Below are 19,507 nucleotides of genomic sequence, written 5' to 3' on the forward strand. Positions count from 1 at the left end.
CACGAAAAGAAAAAATCCCTAAAACTTTCTTTTAATACGGTACTTCTACAATACGATAACGAGATTTTTGTTTAAAATTATTTAGTAAATTACATTATGCACTATGAACACACAATATATGGGAATAACGGAAATTTTAATGTTTATTTTCTATATATAATAGGTAAAAAAATACATACAGGCATAATTGAAATGTTTCATTCAGAAAAATTACTCTCTCTCTTTTTATACTGGCTTTTAGTCTCATAGCACGGTTTCGCACAACACGGGACTGTAGGAACATATCTACCGTGTTTTCAAAGGGTTATCTATTATACATTTACAACATCTATCCCATAGATCGATGTTTGTATAATAAATAGGCATTTCGTTATTAGGTGAAGTCTTGACATTCGGCTCAAACCAGTTTGGTCAGTTGGGCGCAGGCGATATATCAACACATCATCGAATAATCCGAGTAAAGGTACCTAAAGCTTCAGCCATCGCGGCTGGCAGTAATCACACTGCTGTCCTGACTAGAGATGGAGAACTTTTCACTTTTGGCAGTTATCAGGTTAGTTTCGCTTTGAGAAATTTGTCGTAATATATTTATTATCTGTGTTGTTATGATTATTGTTTTTCGTATTCAGAAAGGGTCACTCGGTCGTCCTTGCGATGACGACGCGCCGCGCTCGGAGAGAGGTCTGATATGGTACGCTACCCCAGGGAGAGTACCCCGACTGGGTCCGCGGTATTCATGCAAGGCCGTTTGGATTTCGGCTTCAGGGGACCAAACATTCGTGCAAATCTCTCAAGCTCTCATCAAAACCGATACGCTTTTCAGCTCGACCATTACTTCCAACAATAACTGTATTCGTAAGTATTGTATTTAAATTAGATTTGATCTCTCATAGTTCGGCGATTGGTAAACATAACGTTTATTACAGTGATTCTTCCGAATCGCCCGGAGCACACATTTAAATGTCTGACCATAAATAAGAACGACGGAACTTGTAATGCTTGGACAGGTTCAGAACAAGTCGACTTTGTAAACACACTCGCGTGCCTCGATCCGCTTTACGATGTCCTGTGGTGCTACCATCCTCAGGTGCAAGTGATAAGATGTTACAACATACTAGCATTCGATGCGCACAAGATACAGAGGTGCTGCAACAATGACCCTGACGGTTACGATGATGACAATGATTTCGATTATCCGAGCTGCGGAAACATGAGGCGCTTGGAAGATTTCAAGAACTTGGAGAGTTTCGAAGTGACATGCAGTAATGAAGAGAAGCCGACCGATATCGTGGCTCTAGTGAACATGTCGGTTCTGAGCCAAGAGCTGGCTATACCGTGTGCGCCAAAGTGTTCAATCACACGAATGCACGCGGTCCTGCATCTGCTCGCGTGTCTCGACTCCCTGAACTATGCACACGATAACAAGTAAGTGTGTGTTTTATCCTAAGTTTTATCCTGCAACGGTTTTACGCTACTAGGCTTAGCTGAAATAATAACAGAAATGACTATGTAGAAATAACAGTAACGCACTATTAGCAAGATTTCATAGAATAATTTTCGATGGTCATTCATTTTGAAAATAGTTTTTGAATGACATTGTTTTGATTGATTTCGTTGAATTTGAATTAGCTCTTCATGGCCACTGATATGAAACCATTTTCATGTTTATATGCATTTTGTAAGTATTGTATTGGTTTGCTTAGATTTTCTAATGATTTTTTTTTAATAGATGACCGATTCCCGCACTCTCGAACGGTTTTATTGCAAGTTTTTACCCTACTTTAAGCTAGACACATGAAGGCTCTACGAAGTCATCGTTAATACCTACGTCATGCAACAAGTCACAATCATAAATCACAGTTTTTGCATACCGTTTTCAGTAGTATAGTGTTTGGCAAGTAGATGCTTTAGTTGACTTAATTTTATTAATATATAGATTGCAATTTGACGTCAGGCTGAGTCAAGTGGAGTGTAAACGAGACAACGCGTCTGCTCCAGAGGCGTCCATGAAAGAGGACTTCCTCACCGTGAACCGTTTCGAGAGCCACGGCGGAGGGTGGGGATACTCTGGACATTCCGTTGAAGCTATACGGTTTATGTGCGACACCGATATATTGCTAGGTACTAAACGGGTTGAATTACACAAATTTTTGGTTATTTTAAAGCACTTTTAGCTTACCTAAATCATAATACGAAGGTGCTACCATTTTATCATTTTGACAAGCAACATTTAAGCTTTACATTTGTTGGGGGGGAACTATAAAATATCCCTTCATCATAAGCTATGAAGCATTACCGATCAATCTGCCAAGCTTTGTACAACGCTATTTGATGATTTATCTTACTAATATTTAATAAGGAAAAGCTTTAAGCAGCATTAACTTAGCACACACTGCTACTACATTGCGATTCAATTATTATTTGGTTGATTAACAAAAGGTAAGTGATAAAGAATGCAATGACTCATGAATTCTGGTCAACAATGAAAGCATGGAATTTTGTTTCATTAGTAAAAATTCGTATTATGTTATGATAAAATTATTATAAAATTTAAACGCTCCAAAGACAAAGAAATGTGGTAAGTGTGGGTTTTATAGTTCGTCAAAGGTCTAAGAGGTAAGCAAAGTATTTTGTACACATGAAAATAATTTTGCTTTACCATTATAATACCCAGGTTGAGCTTGTGAGTGTTTGGTGCGATCACGTACCCCCGTTATGTGAGCATTGCTACAAAATTAAATGAATATTTGTTAGATTTGAGAACTAATATCAAGTATACTCGTAATAATTTTCGGAAACATAAATCTGTAAAGTTTTAATGAGCAGAAAAAATATGTGTTACAGAAAACTCTTGGTATTGTTTCAATATTTTTAATAGTTAGGTATAATGAATAAATAATCTGAGAAAAATCTCACACGCTTATCAGGCTCCAAGAAACAATTATTTACTTAGGTACATACCTTTAAATAAATACTTAAATATATTAAATACCAGGACTAAGCCACGATCGTCGGGCCAGCAATCATGGACAATAACTACGGTTCTATCACTTCGATCGATTAAACTTTGCATTATGACTGATGTAAAATCTGGATTGATTATTAAATTCATAGGCCGTAAAAAAATCCTCTGATCCCCAACCCCCAGCTGTCACTTTTATCCTTTTGATCAAGTCTTTACGATTATACTTTACGAAAAAAAAATTTAGAAGGTATTATTAGAAGGTTATATACTATCTCGTCTACTCCTATTTAATAAATTATATTTTCGTCATCGATCTTTGTGTACGAAATATAAAAAAAAAACCATATTTCGTGGCAGGCCATTCCAAGTTTGGTATGAAATCACAGTACCGTGTGTTCCACCACAAAAGCGATTGTGATTCCTGGTTCGAAGGTAGGACAGTAGTTTTTCAAATGCAACGGAGACTTGACCAGATGGAATGCTCATCTGTATACTATTTATGGTTATAAAATGAATTCATTCAACCCTAACTGTTTAGGTTGGTCACCGATACCTATTGCAAGGTATCCGGTTAAGCAGTTGATTAGGCAGACATTTTAAATGACGATGCTATTCAATTTAAGTATAAGCGTTTGATGGTCACGAGGGCCTTGCAAGGGTAAGATACCGAGCTTCAGGGCTCGAGTTAACATTGAGATGCTACATGACTTATTTTCTTAGGCGGTTATGGGCTGTTTGGGGGTCGTGGGGATTACACTGCGAAGATAAAGTTATATGACATTGGACTTGATGGCGGAGATCAAGAGGCTGATGGTGAATTGTTAGCCGAGAGCGACGAAATTGTATTCGAGTGCGCGCCGAGGGATCGTTTCCCGGTACTGTTCGAAACACCAGTACCAATAGTTGTGAGTATTAAGGTCTTACTAAATATTTCACAATTGACTTCCACGGTGAAGGAATAATATCGTGTAATAAAATAAAACACGCAAAATTATAATTTGCGTAATTACTGGTGGTAGGACCTCTTGTGAGTCCGCGTGGGTAGGTACGACCACCCTGCCTATTTCTGCCGTGAAGCAGTAATGCGTTTCGGTTTGAAGGGTGGGGGAGCCGTTGTAACTATACTTGAGACCTTAGAACTTATATCTCAGGGTGGGTGGCGCATTTACGTTATAGATGTCTATGGGCTCCAGTAACCTCATAACACCAGGTGGACTGTGAGCTCGTCTTCCCATCTAAGCAATAAAAATTAAAAAAAAATACAATCGCCAGTGAGTTACAAGTATTTGATTTAAAATAACCAGTACTGTGTTAAGTGATCATTTAAAAATTTGCAGGCAAACCGATGGTATTTGGCGTGGGCTTGCATGAACGGTCCATCATCGGACTGTGGTTCTTCGGGACAAGCGATGGTAATAAATGATGAAGTCGGTTTCCATTTCAAATCCTCAAAGAAATCGAACAACGGTACCGACGTTAATGCTGGGCAGATACCGTGCCTCCTGTACAATATTGCAACGCCCGATCATAATCTTCCAATGAGGATTACCGACCCGGGAGAACCAATAATTCCTCTCAGTAAAAATATATCAAGGAAAGTTACAGTGCCGTGCTTCAGATCTTTAATATCACTATTAACTTGGGGATGGGCATCTTTAAAAGAATTCATTTTGGACACGAACGGACAGATTCCTATTACCTACCAAAAACTGCTGTTGATGAAGCAGCAAAAGCGATTAGTGTACGTGGTGAGGTCTTGTCTGAGACTCGTGAAGTTCTACATCAACGAAATATACCCTCAAAACAACAGAAAACGCAATTCGCACGAGTATATGTCATACTTTGAATCCATAGGAGAAGTGAGGAATTTAATACAAATGATAATGGCCGATTGTACCCCAACTTGCTCTCGGATCCCAAGACGAGTGGGCAGGATTAGGTCTAGTCGAGTTTGCTATGTTCAGTTTGCGTTGGAGCTGATGCATTCAGTTTTCAATGAGGCACACGACACGGTCACTGCCTGTTTTCACGCATTCTTTCCGACGCCCACTTTAAAATGGAACCACATGTGCAGCCTGCTGTTTTATGTAAAGGTATGTAACAAAATCCATAACTGATAATCCGATGACTTGATTATGAGTGATTGTTTTATTTTTTATTTTTAATATTTTAATTTTTCAGGAGGGCACAGTGCCTCCTGCCCAAATTCGTGAGCTGACGGCTACTTGTGCCGCGATGTGTGTATCAAGGAGTCTGCGAGATGTTTTGCAATACATAGTTCCCGTCACTCAAAATTATCTCATAACGCATGAGAATAAGCGCCCCGACAGTAAGGTGGTAAGAGAATAAGCGATGCCTATCAACATTTTTGCGCAATAATTTTTTATTCTTACAAATTAATATCTTTTGTTATTTTAGAACATATACGCATTAAAAGCAATTATTCTGTATTACGATGCATACTTTTAGGTTGTCAAAGAAATGCCATTGAAATCGGCGACCGTACCTAGATCATCGTACGCCCAGAAGCCACCTCCTATTCCGCCCAGAACGGGAAATATGGAATCACCGAAGGTAACCGACTTAATGAATAAATATCACATTGACAAGGTGTTGGAGCTTATTATTTTTTTTAAAACATATATATTTTTTTAATTATAGTTTCAAGAGACGACTGAAACGAAGCAGAACTTCAGCGACTGGCATCTGCTGGATGTGATTACCAAACTACTGGATATTGTACTTCTTCCGATCAAACGTCAGATGATGACGCGTCCTTGCAACCAGCCTCACGATCACGGCGAGATCAAGCAACACGAACGACTCGCCGAGTTTTGCTGCAAACTTACCGTCAGAATAGTCGCCGAACTAACCCACAGCACTGCCAATATTAGGGTCAGTATTATTTATTATAAGATATTTTTTTATCAAATGTAAAACGTAAAATATAGAAATACATAATGTTAGAATATTTTTGAAATTACGCAAACCCTAGTTTTTACTGGTGGTAGGACGTCTTGTGAGTCTGCACGGGTAGGTACCACCGCCCTGCCTATTTCTGCCGTGAAGCAGCAGTATTGCGTTTCGGTTTGAAGAGCGGGACAGCCGTTTTACTGTAAACAGGGATACCTTAGAACTCATGTCTCAAGGCAGGTGGCGGCATTTACGATTTAGATGTCTATAGGCTCCGGTGACCGCTTAACATAACCACCTTAACCCTAACCTAAGCAATAAAAAAAACCTGCTAAAATCCATATATGTATATGGAAAAGTTATATTCATACAAAGTTATGAATTTGTTCAGGACGACGTGGACTCTAGTTCGGTGAAACACTTAGTGACGCCTTCGCGTTTTATGCGCGTCAATCAGTCGCGCGCCTGGAACACCGGCAACGGAAGTCCGGATGCTATATGCTTTACCGTCGACCGGTCCGGCGTTATGTTGGTCGGGGTTTGCGTTTACGGCGGCCCCGGCAACTACGAATACTCGATCGAGCTGCTGAACGACGTCAGGGTTTGTAACACACCGTATTTAGTCTGTGTGCTTAGTGCGACTTTCTTAACGTTCTCGATAACGTAAAAGTTAACTCTAATTAGCAGTTGGAACAGCGCCCCTAGCGGCAAACGTAGGCAAACGTTATCGGTATCGAGAACGTTAAAAACTCGAACTAAGCACACTGGTCACGTAAATTTGAGAGTTACTTTTTGAAACTAAGTATATTTTACAGCAGTCACGGTCGTCCCCGGAAGAAATGAATCCTGCTCATTGTTGGGTCAGCGTCGAAGTTGCTCACGGCGCTTTCAGTGGAGCCGAGTGTCAGCACGATATGGTGCAGTTGAAGTTTGATCGGCCAATACTTTTGAAAGTAATTTATTATATTATCTCCTACATTATATTATAACTTATTATATTATTTCACTGGTGATAGGACATATTGTGGGTCCACACGGGTAGGTGTTATAGTAACCGGCAAACTTCTTGAGCAAATGACCTTGACTGCGCAGAACCGAATTTTAGATCACTTTGGTGGTGAGGGTGAGGCGCGACGGCAGGGGAAATCGTATCGAGCGCGTTATTGGTAGATCAGTCGAACCTTGCGTCCCGCACCGCGCCTTCATTCCGCTTGCTCCCAAAAGTACGCTTGCGTACAGTGGAAAGTCTATCGTTATTAATCGTTAATTATTTGTTATAATTACTTGTGGACTTTGTTGCCATTGCTATTTGTTGAGTGTTTGTTGATTTTTTATAAAACATACACTATGCCGCGACAAACTGGTGTAGTATTCAAAAGAAAGGGTAGAAAAATTGTGTACGACGTATATTGCTTCATTATAAAACAGGGGACGAATGATATGGAAAAATTAAAACAAACTTCGGAAGTAACAAAACCATCAGTGAGTACTGTTAGGTGCATTATTAAGGAAGCTAAAGGCTCTGGCTTGCTCGCCGTGTTTCAGACTTCGGGTAAGAAAAGATCAGGGAAGAAGAAAGTTACCGGAATGGATAGTTTCGTTCTATCTGTAATAAAAAGATGTAATCATAATAACTACATAACAAGCAGCGAAACTCCGTACCGTAGAAAGGCTTCGAAAAATTTAAAGAAGATATAAATTTTAATGGCTCGGAATGAAGCTTACGACGTATTATGAAAGAGCTAGGCTTTAGATGAAAAAAAAGAACAGAAAATAATCGGAAGCTGGTAATTGAAAAAAGTAACATTCGATTACTACGAATCGAATATCTTCAAAAAATAATTAATTATAGACAAAAAAGAAGACCGAATCGACCGAGTTGTAAACTACACCGATGAGCCCTATGTCGACTCATCACGATGATAGCGACTCGGGTGATGAAAACAGTGATGATGATGACGGTCAAGATTATGATAACGAAAAAAAAAATTACAAATACCAGCTTCGCTTCAACTGAATAAAGACCTGGCAACAGCTCTAGTTTTGACTTAATAGAAGGAATATCTATTTTACCTCAAGATTAAATTATTACAATTATTATAACCTATATGTTTTGTTGATGTTCTAATAAATATTAAATAAATACATATGTTCATTTTAATAATTTAATAGCATTATGACGCAGAATAAGTAATGTTTTTGCACGTGAGTGTACCATGCGCGAACTTACCCCCACTACGTCAACAAATGCTCAAGAAGTTTGCCGGCTATTATACCACCCGGCTTATTTCTGTCGTGAAGCAATAATGCGTTTTGGTTTGAAGGGTGGGGCAGCCGTTGTAACTATAGTGAGTGATATATGTAGATGTCTATGGGCTTCGGTGACCACTTAAAACCAGGGTGGGCCGAGAGATCGCCTAACTAACTAAGCAACAAAAAAAAAATTTTTTTTTACCTCGGAATGTATTTTAGGGTATTATTGAATTCCCTAACACAATGCAGCATGCGATGGTACGTGATATAAAAATATGTATTTTTTTATTGTTTTAGGAAGAGATTCGTTACGCTATACGACTATGTAATCATGGTGGTCGAACGGCCAATGGTGACTGCGGTCTCCCCTCGGTGAAGGGCCCCGACGGAACGACCTTCCGTTTTGCTTCCTGCTCTCTAAGCTTCAATGGAACTACTCTGGCTCGAGGACAGATACCTTGCCTCGTTTACTATTCGTAAGTTGATTATTTACGTACGAGTCGTCATTACAATGTCGGAGCTCGTGGTAAATTCATACTCGATCCTGTAGACCGAATGGTAAATAGTCGACGTCGCCCAAAGCACGTCATTACGGATCCTCCCGATCCATTAACGGTACTTTTAGGCACCACAAGCACCGGTGTCCGTCCTCGTCGAACCCGTCGCTTGCGACGAAGGGCTCGGCGAGCGAATTAACCCTCAGACACAGCCCACTGAGTTTCTCGCCGGATCTTCTCAGTGGGTCGCGTTTCCGATCCGGTAGTAGATTCTGCGAAGCACTGCTCTTGCTAGAGTCAGTGTTAGCAACACTCTGGTTTGAGCCTCGTGAGCTCACCTACATGTAAGGTAAAGCTAAAATGGCCGCTCAAGGCTATCAGCAGAGGTAGGATTTAAAAAAAAAAATAAAGAAAAGTGGTGAATGCTTAAACCAATTTTATTATTCAGGCGTTCGTCTACAACATCGCTCTGCAGCTCGGAGAGTACTGACTCTCTGGTCACCGCCTTACGTACTATAACATTACGAGTGGCGTCCTTAGTAATGGAGAGGGGCTCAGAACTGTTCTGCACGTTGCGCAATGAGCTTACGGCCGAGGATCTCAAGAGGAATGCGTCTGTGCTGCAACAATCGCCAGCTATCAATACACTCATACCATACACTCTGGCCAGCCTGGATGGACTTGACGATCCAAAGGTATGTAATATCTCAATTGTAGGTACACGATTGATTTGATTTGCAAAAAAAATATTTACAAATAATAAAGTATTGTTTTTCATTTTTGCATTTTATTAATCATATTAATAAGTGAAAGCAACTATTTCGATTTGAATTAATTAAATGTATAAGACTAAATCGAGTGGTGACAGGTTGCTTGGTTTAAGCAATATTTCGCTTAATACGCGAAATTTATCTTTGTAAATAAAGGTCCGTTTTATTTGGTATTAGCATCAACAATTAGATGTTTTTAACATAACTTCAATTATGTTTACTCTATTCAAATAGCTGAAGAAGTTTATATATTTTTTTCTTTAAATGGCTCTCCTGTAAAGTTTCAAAAATGTCGCTTACAATAAATATCCATTCACCCCTCGATATGTACGTAATATAATATGTAAAATTTATACTGTTTTATTAGTTTGGCTATAGTTAAAAGCTCGAGAAGCCCACATTTTTTTGAAATAGATTGTCTGATATAAATTGTGCTCCCGTTTTGAAATACATTCATTACAATTAATATCAAATTTGAAGCGGTTACCTGCCGAAGACTGGATATCACAGAGTGAATGCCACTAATTACCTCTAAGTCTATTTATTTTGTGATCATTATTTTAATATTCGAACCGAAACTTGTGACCGTAGCGCTGCCGGCTGAAGGTTTTGGTTCCTGCAGGCTTTGACCTAGGTTACATTTCTCGCAGAGCGTCATCAAAATATTGGAGATGATCCGGAAACTTTTACCACACGTGGGTGCTATGAATCTACTCGTGCCTTCCGTGGAGGAGGCCAATATAAACACGACCGCGGCCCAATACTACAGTTGGGTCGAAAGTGAGCACCCATACAAGCAGGCGACTGTTACCAACATGAGGTGAGGAATAACAATGCAATGGCGCAGTAGAATACCGAATGTTCGCAATAAAAGCGGCACATATCTAAATATTTGTATTAGAATTTGTGAGATACGATTTTCTTGATGGCTTGGCCTTTTTTGTTTTTTTTATTGCTTAGATGGATGGACGAGCTCACAGCCCACCTGGTGTTAAGTGGTTACTGGAGCCCATAGACATCTACAACGTAAATGCGTCACCCACTTTGAGATATAAGTTCTAAGGTCTCAAGTAAGTTACAACGGCTGCCCCACCCTTCAAACCGAAATGCATTACTGCTTCACGGCAGAATTAGGCAGGGTGGTGGTACCTACATGCGCGGACTCACAGGAGGTCCTACCACCAGTAATTTCGCAAATTATAATTTTGCGGGTTTGATTTTTACTACACGATGTTATTCCTTCACCGTGGAAGTTAATCATGAACATTTATTAAGTACGTATTTCATTAGAAAAATTGTTACCCGCCTGCGGGATTCGAACACCGTTGCATCGCTACACACGAATGCACCGGACGTCTAATCCTTTAGGCCACGACGACTTCAGATTCTACTATAAACAGATATTATTTAGTTTTGAAAAGCGTCACAATATTGGACTAAATTTAATTTGTTGTCGTCGTCAAAGCAATACCTTATAAGAGGACTTTTTGGAGATTTTGACGTTTCGGTTGTGTACCATTTGTTTTTATGAGAGTCGTGTATGGTCACTAAGAAATTCACCGGAGAATGGGCAGCAGCATTCTCTGAGTATTATACTGGGGGTATTGCGATCGATAACTGGGGTTTACTGGTGGTAAAACAAATGAAGTTTGCACAAATGGTGGTAGGACCTCTTGTGAGTCCGCACGGGTAGGTACCATCACCCTGCCTCTTTCTGCTGTGAAGCAGTAATGCGTTTCGGTTTGAAGAGCGGGGCAGCCGTTGTAACTATACTTGAGACCTTAGAACTTATATCTCGAGGTGGGTGGCGCATTTACATTGTAGATGTTCATGGGCTCCAGTAACCACTTAACACCAGGTGGGCTGTGAGCTCGTCCACCCTTCTAAGAATAAAAATTAAAAAAAAAAAACAACTATGTACTACCACCACACAGTTCGATCGCGAAACAGACTTGCGTTTGTATGGTGGCACAATTGTACAATACGATTGAGGTTTCGACCACATTTCACAAAGTGCTTGGCGGCATTGAGGCTGTCATGTTTATGGGTTCTGGTAACTGAACGCCATGAGTTATCAGCATGTTCACCAACCTACGCAATAAAAACAATTATGACTAATTGGGTAGCGCATAGCAGATATTGGTTTTATAACGACGTTAAGCCGGTATTAGGTCGGCCGATATTTGATAGCATCGGGATTAATTTATAGTCCCACAATTCACCCCTATAGAGAATATCATAGGACCACAAGTTTCGTTATATGCGTATTAAATCAGTCTGGCAGGCTGACTCTTTAGGATGAATTCTGTATCGAGAATCTTTAGGATACGAAATTTAAAATCTAAACTAATCGTCACTTTAAAGTATGATGCTTGAAAATGCTTGGTTGCGTTTGAGACGACGCTACCAGTAACTTTCATAAAACTTACCTTTAAAGCAATCATTAAGGTAGGCAAGGTAGGTAAGGCTTACACGAACAATTGCACACTTATAAAAAACGAAGGTTTGCCAACCTTTTTTTTTCTACCCGCTTCCTTCGGTTAATGAGCTCTATATTTCGTTGCGGGTTTTTCGACGTGCTTAAATTTTTTAATATTTTTACTTTGAATCTATATTTTAATTATGTTAACATTTTAAATGTTTGATTTGATAAGGTACTTTAAACGACCAACTTAATAATTATTTTTTCAATATTATTAAATGCAATTATTAGCACCTCTTTATATCTATATCTACGGTCTACGTTGGAACGGTGGCTACTTGATTGAGAAATTCTATATTACATATGAAGTACTTTTTTTATTCCTGGATAAATCTACAAAATCGTGTTTAAATGCGGTTTGTGTACTGTTCCTAAGTGCTAACGCGTCTTCTTCAAATCGGGCAGAATACGTACATCTTACGGTGTGCAACGTCCAGGTCTGCCTCTAACAATGACCATGTGGAAACACAAAAAAATCGCATTTACTTCTGCCTATTAAGACAATAAAGAAAAAAACGATGCCGTACCAAGATCGAATTTGAATTTATCCTTTAGAGTGCTGTTTCCAACTACGGTGTCGTGGATTGTATTGGAGATGGATCCGAGGAGTATAACAGCTCAGCCGGAAGACACGCTCACTGTGTTCGCTGTGGCTGGAGCACCGAAACACAAGTGTCATTGTACTGAAGAGCCTCGTACCGATATACCGTTTAAGAAGGTATCATATCTATACTATACTAATATTTGAAATGTTCAAGGATGTTACTTTGTCCTTTTTTCATGTCGAAACTATTATAAGGAACGGATTGACATGATATTTTTTAAGTAATAGTATTAGATCAGGAGAGTAACGTAGGCTACTTTTATCCCGAAAAGACATCTCGTTCCCACGAGAACTATACTGACACTTTTACTTGACAAGCGTGCGCGGCCGCGGGTAAAAGCTAGCTTTGTATTAGATATCTTTGAATTTGCACAAACTGGGGTACGCATTAGTAATTGACGATGTAAAAAAAGTGCCGCAGTTGATCTTGAAATGTTAGTCGGATGTAAAAAAAACCTTCAAACTAGAACGATCCAAAGTCGGTCGGTTAGAACAAACGACACGAACTAGCAACTCCGGCATCTATCCATGTATCCTCTAGGGAAGTTATCTTTTGTAGTTTTATAAGGCTGTGGACAAATTTTTTACCTGACTGCCGAAGGAGTAGGGTATTTTTTTTAGCGTATGCATGCCTAATTAATTGGCACGCTTCACAACCCTAAATCTGTTGCTGATATATGAGATGTCGTTAAATTCGTTACAGTTGTGCGAGTGATTAGCAAATAATTGAAATATAATATTTACGTGCAATTTAAAAATACCCATCAGCAATACCTGCCAACATTGAAGTTACATTTCCATTAAAGCATCACTTCACTCTCGACAGAGTGGTAGTGATTGTTATGTGCTCTTGAAGGGGGTCTATTAATAGTATTGTACTCTTGTATTTTAAATGCAGAAGAGTTCATTGTTTTATTTAATTTATGTTTTTTTCGGAAATAACCCATGTCAAGGATCATAATCGTTTTGTGTAAACAAATAACTGAAATATAAGTGTCATTGAAAAGAGATCGGTTTATGTATAGTTCACCTAGTGATAAATCATCATTACTTATAGATCATAGCAACGCTAGGGGTCACAGCGAAGCCGTTAGGACCTACTGACACAGCCCATAGACACAGCCCACTGAGTTTCGCACCGGATCTTCTCAGTGGGTCGCGTTTCCGATGCGGTGGTAAATTCTGCGAAGCACTGCTCTCACTAGAGCCAGTGTTAGCACGTCGTCAGGTTTGAGCCTCGAGAGTTCACCTACACGTTAGGGTTACGCTGACATAGCTTCTAAATTACCTACCGCTATTGACTCTCTTGTGCTTGAAGAATTACAATTTTTGTAATGTAATAATATTTTGCAGCGTCTAGTACATTTGGGACCGGAAGGCGATTTTGACGATTACGTAGAAGCAGTTGACACGGACGCCCCGTGCATGCAATATAACTGCACTTACGTCAGCGTCACACCTAAGCTCTCCAACGTGTAAGTAAATATATTGACTGATTCGGTGGTGCAGTTGTTAGCGCCTCTGACTGTCGCGCCCAGGGCCGTGGGTTCGATTCTCACATCGAAATTTTTTTTGTGTGATATACAGCTTTTTTTGCTCTTTATCTGGGTTTGTATTATTAACATATGTATATATTTAAACGTAAATCAGTATGTATGTCCGTCTTTGGTACCCATAACACAGGGAATCAATTTAGAACCGGATGAACGCGCGTGATTTGTTTCAAATTATTATTATTATTGGACTTGATTTGTCGTCCAAAAGCAAATCAATATTCATGCGATATATCTACAATATAGATATATCTAGAATATAGGACTAAACAAAAAAAAACTTCATCATAATTACTTTATAATAAAATTGTTGTATTTTTATCGGTACCAGAGATGCATTTGCAATTCTTTTCGTTAAACGCCTCAGAAAAGGCAGCGATAACGTCTACGTTAGCAGTAAAGGAGTGTTTTTGAAACATATTGCAAAATATTTTTATTGTTATGAACGACGTATGATAATTTTTAGAGCATCTGAATGGCCGCAAAGGTCGTTGCTGGTGCCGGGAAACGAAGTGATATTTTCACTGGAAACAGCCTCAGATTATCTCACCGAATACAATAAAGCTAACAAGTAAGTTTACAACATATAAATGATAATTTCTATAAACTATTTATAAATTTAATTAACGATACAGTAATTAAATGAATTATTGTATATTATTTAATTATTATTGATAGTAATATTTTAATTATGGTATCGCTAATTAAGTTTATATTACGTTATCAATATCATACTGGTGGTAGGTACCACCACCCTGCCTATTTCTGCCGTGAAGCAGTAATGCGTTTCAGTCTCAAGGGTGAGGAAGCCGTTGTGCTGTAAAAACTAAGACCTTAGAACTAATGTTTCGAGGTGGGTGGCGGTATTTACGTTGTAGATGTCTATGGGCTCCAGCATTCACTTGACACCAGGTTGGCTGTGAGCTCATCCACCAATCTAAGCAATAAAAAAAACAAAAAACCGAAGATGATTTTTGAACAACGGAAAAACTCCTAAATCGTTTAATAAACGATTTCATATAATATAACGACAGTATTTAAGAAGCAATTAATATAATGTCCTTACAAAAAAAGAAATGACTGTATCTTGAGGATAATCAAATCGATCGATATACTATGTGTATTTTTCTCTCTTACTAATTTATAATCCATGCGTTAGCTCGTATTTTATCAGACTGCCTCGAAAGATGATGCAATTGTCACTTCAAGGAAGGTTTTCGTTGTACTTCTTAGTCGTGCGCTCTTCTCAGTGTGGTCGTGGGCATGCATCAGTCGAATCCTGCGATACCGATGCTCTCGCGATGCGACACCATGTGACACGATGTTTCGCAGAGTGAAAGCAATCATTTATGTTGGAGTGAGTCACAGATTTTATGAGGTCGGTCCATCGTATTGGAGATCGTTCTCGAGATCTTTTGCCCTTGACTTTCCCTTGCACCACCAACCGCTTAATTGAGTCCTCATTACGAGTGATGTGCTCGAAGAACTTGAGGATTCGTATTTGAACTGTTGACGATAGTCTCTCCTTGATGTTGAGCTCTTTCAGGATCGAAACGTTGTTACGGTGCGCGGTCCACGGAATTCTGAGGAGACGTTTCCAACACCACATTTCCATTTCGTTATATTTTATATAGTACCCTAAATTAACTATATAGTATTGAAGTTGACTCAATGGAAATGCTACTTATAACCCACTAAGATTCTCGCCGAATCTTCTTAGTCGGTCGCGATTCCGATCTGGTGGTGGATTCCACTAAGCAAATAAGTTAATAAAAAATAACACAAATTAATAAAATGAAAAAACAAAAGTAAAGGATATTTTCGTATCGTATATCCCAGTTTTATCAAATAAAATAAATAACATATCTTCTTCTTCGTCGCTTTCTTTATTGCTGAAGGTCGTGTCCCTGAAATTTGACCGTGGCCTGTGTCGTGAGCAGTTTCCATCTCGTCCGGTCCTCAGCTTCTCGAATGGTGGATGCGACTGGCAGCCCAGTTAGGGCGGTTATTTGATCACACATTTTTTTTTTCCTACCTATGCTGATAGCCTTGAGAGGCTATTTCAGCTTCGCCCTAACGTTTGTAGGTGAGCTCACGGGGCTCAACCGGAGAGTTGCTAACACTGACCCTAGCAAGAGCAGTGCTTCGCAGAATCTACCACCGGATCGGAAACGCGACCCACTGAGAAGATTCGGCAAGAAACTCAGTGGGCTGTGTCTATGGGTTAGTTCGCTCGTCGAGCCCTTCATCGCAAGCGACGGGTTCGACGAGGACGGTGACCAGTGCTTGTGGTGCCTAAAAGCACCGTTAATGGATCAGGAGGATCCGTAATGACGTGCTTTGGGCGACGTCGACGGTTTACCATTCGGTCTACTGGGTCGGGTATGTAGTTTCCAGCGACTACGATGAGAGGGTTCCCAAAATGGCGCAGCGATGCCGACTGCAGATACTTACTAACTGAATCGAGCTCCAGGTCATCGTGGAGATCCACGTTCCTCAGGAACCATGGTGCTCCGACGGCTATCCTGCAGAATCGGGATTGAATAACCTGAAGGAATTTCAAGTGGGTGCGGGCTACGTGAGCGAACACTACGCTTGCATACGTCATGACGGGGCGTATGCAAGTTTTGTAGAGAGTTAGTTACCTTATTACGGAGGGACAGTTTGCTTCGACTACAAAGCATTGGGTAAAGTCGTCCTAGTATAAACGCGGCGCGGTCGCGTACCGTTTTTATGTGGGGACGGAATGTCATCCCTCTGTCGAGGGTGACGCCTAGATATTTGACTTTCGAGGCCCACGGTATGGGCTGGCCAAAGAGAGTGATGGGGCTAACGGCGGACGTGTTTGCGCGCCTATTAAGGAGTGGGTGATCACACCAACGGCTAGGTAATCGGCCGCGGGGTCTCTTTCCTTTTACTTTGCCCGTGACAATCACTTTGTCCAAGCTATCTGACTGTCGGCGGGCAATATGACTGAAGCAATACCGAATAGAAGCAGTAGAAATAACATATACAAATAAATAAAATAAATAAAAGAGTGTCTGTTTGTAATATTAAATAACCACTTTGTAATAAATGCATATGTATGTATACATAGTACATACACCAAAAATGATTCTTTTTTAATTTTCGTCTGTCTGTTTCTTCCGGCTAATCTCTGAAATGGCTGGACCTATTTTGACGGGACTTTCACTGATAGGTAGCTGATAACATAAGGAGTAACTTAGGCTACTTTTTTAGACTAACTTCGCCCTGCAGCGTTAACCGTGGTACGACAATAACCGCGAGTAACACCGCGGAGTGCAGCTAGTAATAAATAAAAAATAAAAATCTTTTATTTCAAGTTATTTCAGTCTCATAGTGTGTAATAATAGTATTACAAATAACTTAATAACTATGTTAGTAAATCTATCTACTCCGTCCCTGGCAGCCTCAGGTTACCCAGGTTCGGTCCATCCAGTGCCAATAAGGTCCATAACACTATGCTCTGTACGTGATAAAAAAAATTTTTTGGTTATTTTAGCGAAGAGAATCGTTTCGGTTTCCGTTGTCTGGCCGTTGGCTACGAGGACTCCAACTTGACATCGCAGAAGCAAGGTCTGGTCGCCCTAGAGATGGACCTCATGTTCACCGGTGCGGCGTGCGCTTCGAAACTGCTCGCACCCGATCTTGAGATACCACCGATGAGTTTCGGTATGTACTCGTTATTAGATGTTATAAGACTGAAAGGTCGTATATGCGTTATTAGATGTTATAAGTCTGAAAGGTCGTATATGCGCTATTAGATGTTATAAGTCTGAAAGGTCGTATATGCGTTATTAGATGTTATAAGTCTGAAAGGTCGTATATGCGTTATTAGATGTTATAAGTCTGAAAGGTCGTATATGCGCTATTAGATGTTATAAGTCTGAAAGGTCGTATATGCGTTATTAGATGTTATAAGTCTGAAAGGTCGTATATGCGTTATTAGATGTTATAAGTCTGAAAGGTCGTATATGCGTTATTAGATGTTATAAGTCTGAAAGGTCGTATATGCGCTATTAGATGTTATAAGTCTGAAAGGTCGTATATGCGTTATTAGATGTTATAAGTCTGAAAGGTCGTATATGCGTTATTAGATGTTATAAGACTGAAAGGTCGTATGTGTGTTATTAGATGTTATAAGTCTGAAAGGTCGTATATGCGTTATTAGATGTTATAAGTCTGAAAGGTCGTATATGCGTTATTAGATGTTATAAGACTGAAAGGTCGTATGTGTGTTATTAGATGTTATAAGTCTGAAAGGTCGTATATGCGTTATTAGATTTTATAAGTCTGAAAGGTCGTATATGCGTTATTAGATGTTATAAGTCTGAAAGGTCGTATATGCGTTATTAGATGTTATAAGTCTGAAAGGTCGTATATGCGTTATTAGATGTTATAAGACTGAAAGGTCTTATATGCGTTATTCCGGTGTCAGTTAAACTCCGACCTTGTTGCTATACAGTAAGCGTTCCAAATTAATCGAATTACAGGAATCGAATCCGGATTCCGTGGTACCGTAGTTAAGAGTCACCGAACAACGAGACGAACCAAATATGTATCTCCAGAATATAAAATAAAACTTCTAACAGTATTAGTAAATCAATTCACGCAGGAATTAGTAGCATCGTCATGTATTAAATTTATTAAGTCGCAGTGTTTTTTTGTAATGAATCATTGTTTCTAATCATTTGCTAAGTGACCGTATCGTATGTGGTAAGTTGCGTGGTGGTACACACCTGCACGTTGTGCAATCACACTTGACTTGCATACCAATCATATATATATATCATGACTGATAGATAGCAAATAACTTCCAAGTTCCTTTACCATATAAATTGAGTAAAGAATGAAGTCTGCTTAGTAAAATGAAAATGTTTTTTTTTTTAATTAAATGAATTATTTATGTACTATCTATCATAATAGAAAATCGAATACCGATAATAAATTAGTAAAATTCTTCTAATACAATAATTCAATTAAAAGAAATATACACTTTGTACGTGAAGTACTAATGATTAATTTTTAACTCGCTCATTAAAATGTAATAAATTTAACATTATTTATTTAACCATTATTTAAGTGAAACCGAACACCAATTACAACATACCTACGATGCTTAATGCGGAATAATCTATCCATAGCTTGGCGATTATTATGACTGCAAAAGACGCAACACATGATACGTCCAGTGGAGTTTTTTAAAGTTGCAAAATATGAGCAGTTCCCGGTTGTTATTAATAAGTGTAGTTTAAAAAGCACGCTTTAATGGCAAGCAAAACTGAAAATAGAAAAGTTTTTTTCCCCTTATCTCCCTCTCCTCTCCTCTCCAGACTATAAGGCTATAGTAAAAAATATTGTATAGCTATCGTTCTTTGATAAGTGTGCAAATTTACAAGTTAATGTGACGTATACAAGTTGCGGAAAATTATGATGAAAGATTCCGTTG

At 39.2% G+C, this 19,507-nt stretch overlaps 1 protein-coding gene across 4 annotated transcripts in view; it reads left to right on the forward strand.

The window, feature by feature from the left end:
* The window catches only part of hiw (MYC binding protein highwire), a 146,262-nt gene that overhangs the window by 11,634 nt on the left and 115,121 nt on the right, over nt 1-19,507 (forward strand). For 3 of the 4 annotated variants that reach the window (XM_028187449.2, XM_028187451.2, XM_028187452.2), the window contains exons 16-33: nt 378-553; nt 630-855; nt 927-1,425; nt 1,937-2,121; nt 3,686-3,870; nt 4,303-5,058; nt 5,147-5,302; nt 5,435-5,539; nt 5,627-5,860; nt 6,270-6,479; nt 6,694-6,831; nt 8,429-8,607; nt 9,077-9,323; nt 10,049-10,218; nt 12,436-12,598; nt 13,838-13,959; nt 14,504-14,608; nt 17,561-17,730. In XM_028187449.2, the coding sequence (XP_028043250.2) occupies nt 378-553; nt 630-855; nt 927-1,425; nt 1,937-2,121; nt 3,686-3,870; nt 4,303-5,058; nt 5,147-5,302; nt 5,435-5,539; nt 5,627-5,860; nt 6,270-6,479; nt 6,694-6,831; nt 8,429-8,607; nt 9,077-9,323; nt 10,049-10,218; nt 12,436-12,598; nt 13,838-13,959; nt 14,504-14,608; nt 17,561-17,730 (4,026 nt within the window). The remainder of the gene's footprint in view (nt 1-377; nt 554-629; nt 856-926; nt 1,426-1,936; nt 2,122-3,685; nt 3,871-4,302; nt 5,059-5,146; nt 5,303-5,434; nt 5,540-5,626; nt 5,861-6,269; nt 6,480-6,693; nt 6,832-8,428; nt 8,608-9,076; nt 9,324-10,048; nt 10,219-12,435; nt 12,599-13,837; nt 13,960-14,503; nt 14,609-17,560; nt 17,731-19,507) is intronic. The other variant, XM_028187450.2, reaches the window with a different exon arrangement.

Source organism: Bombyx mandarina, chromosome 01 (assembly GCF_030267445.1).
Source record: "Bombyx mandarina strain Sakado chromosome 01, ASM3026744v2".
Lineage (NCBI taxonomy): Eukaryota > Metazoa > Arthropoda > Insecta > Lepidoptera > Bombycidae > Bombyx > Bombyx mandarina.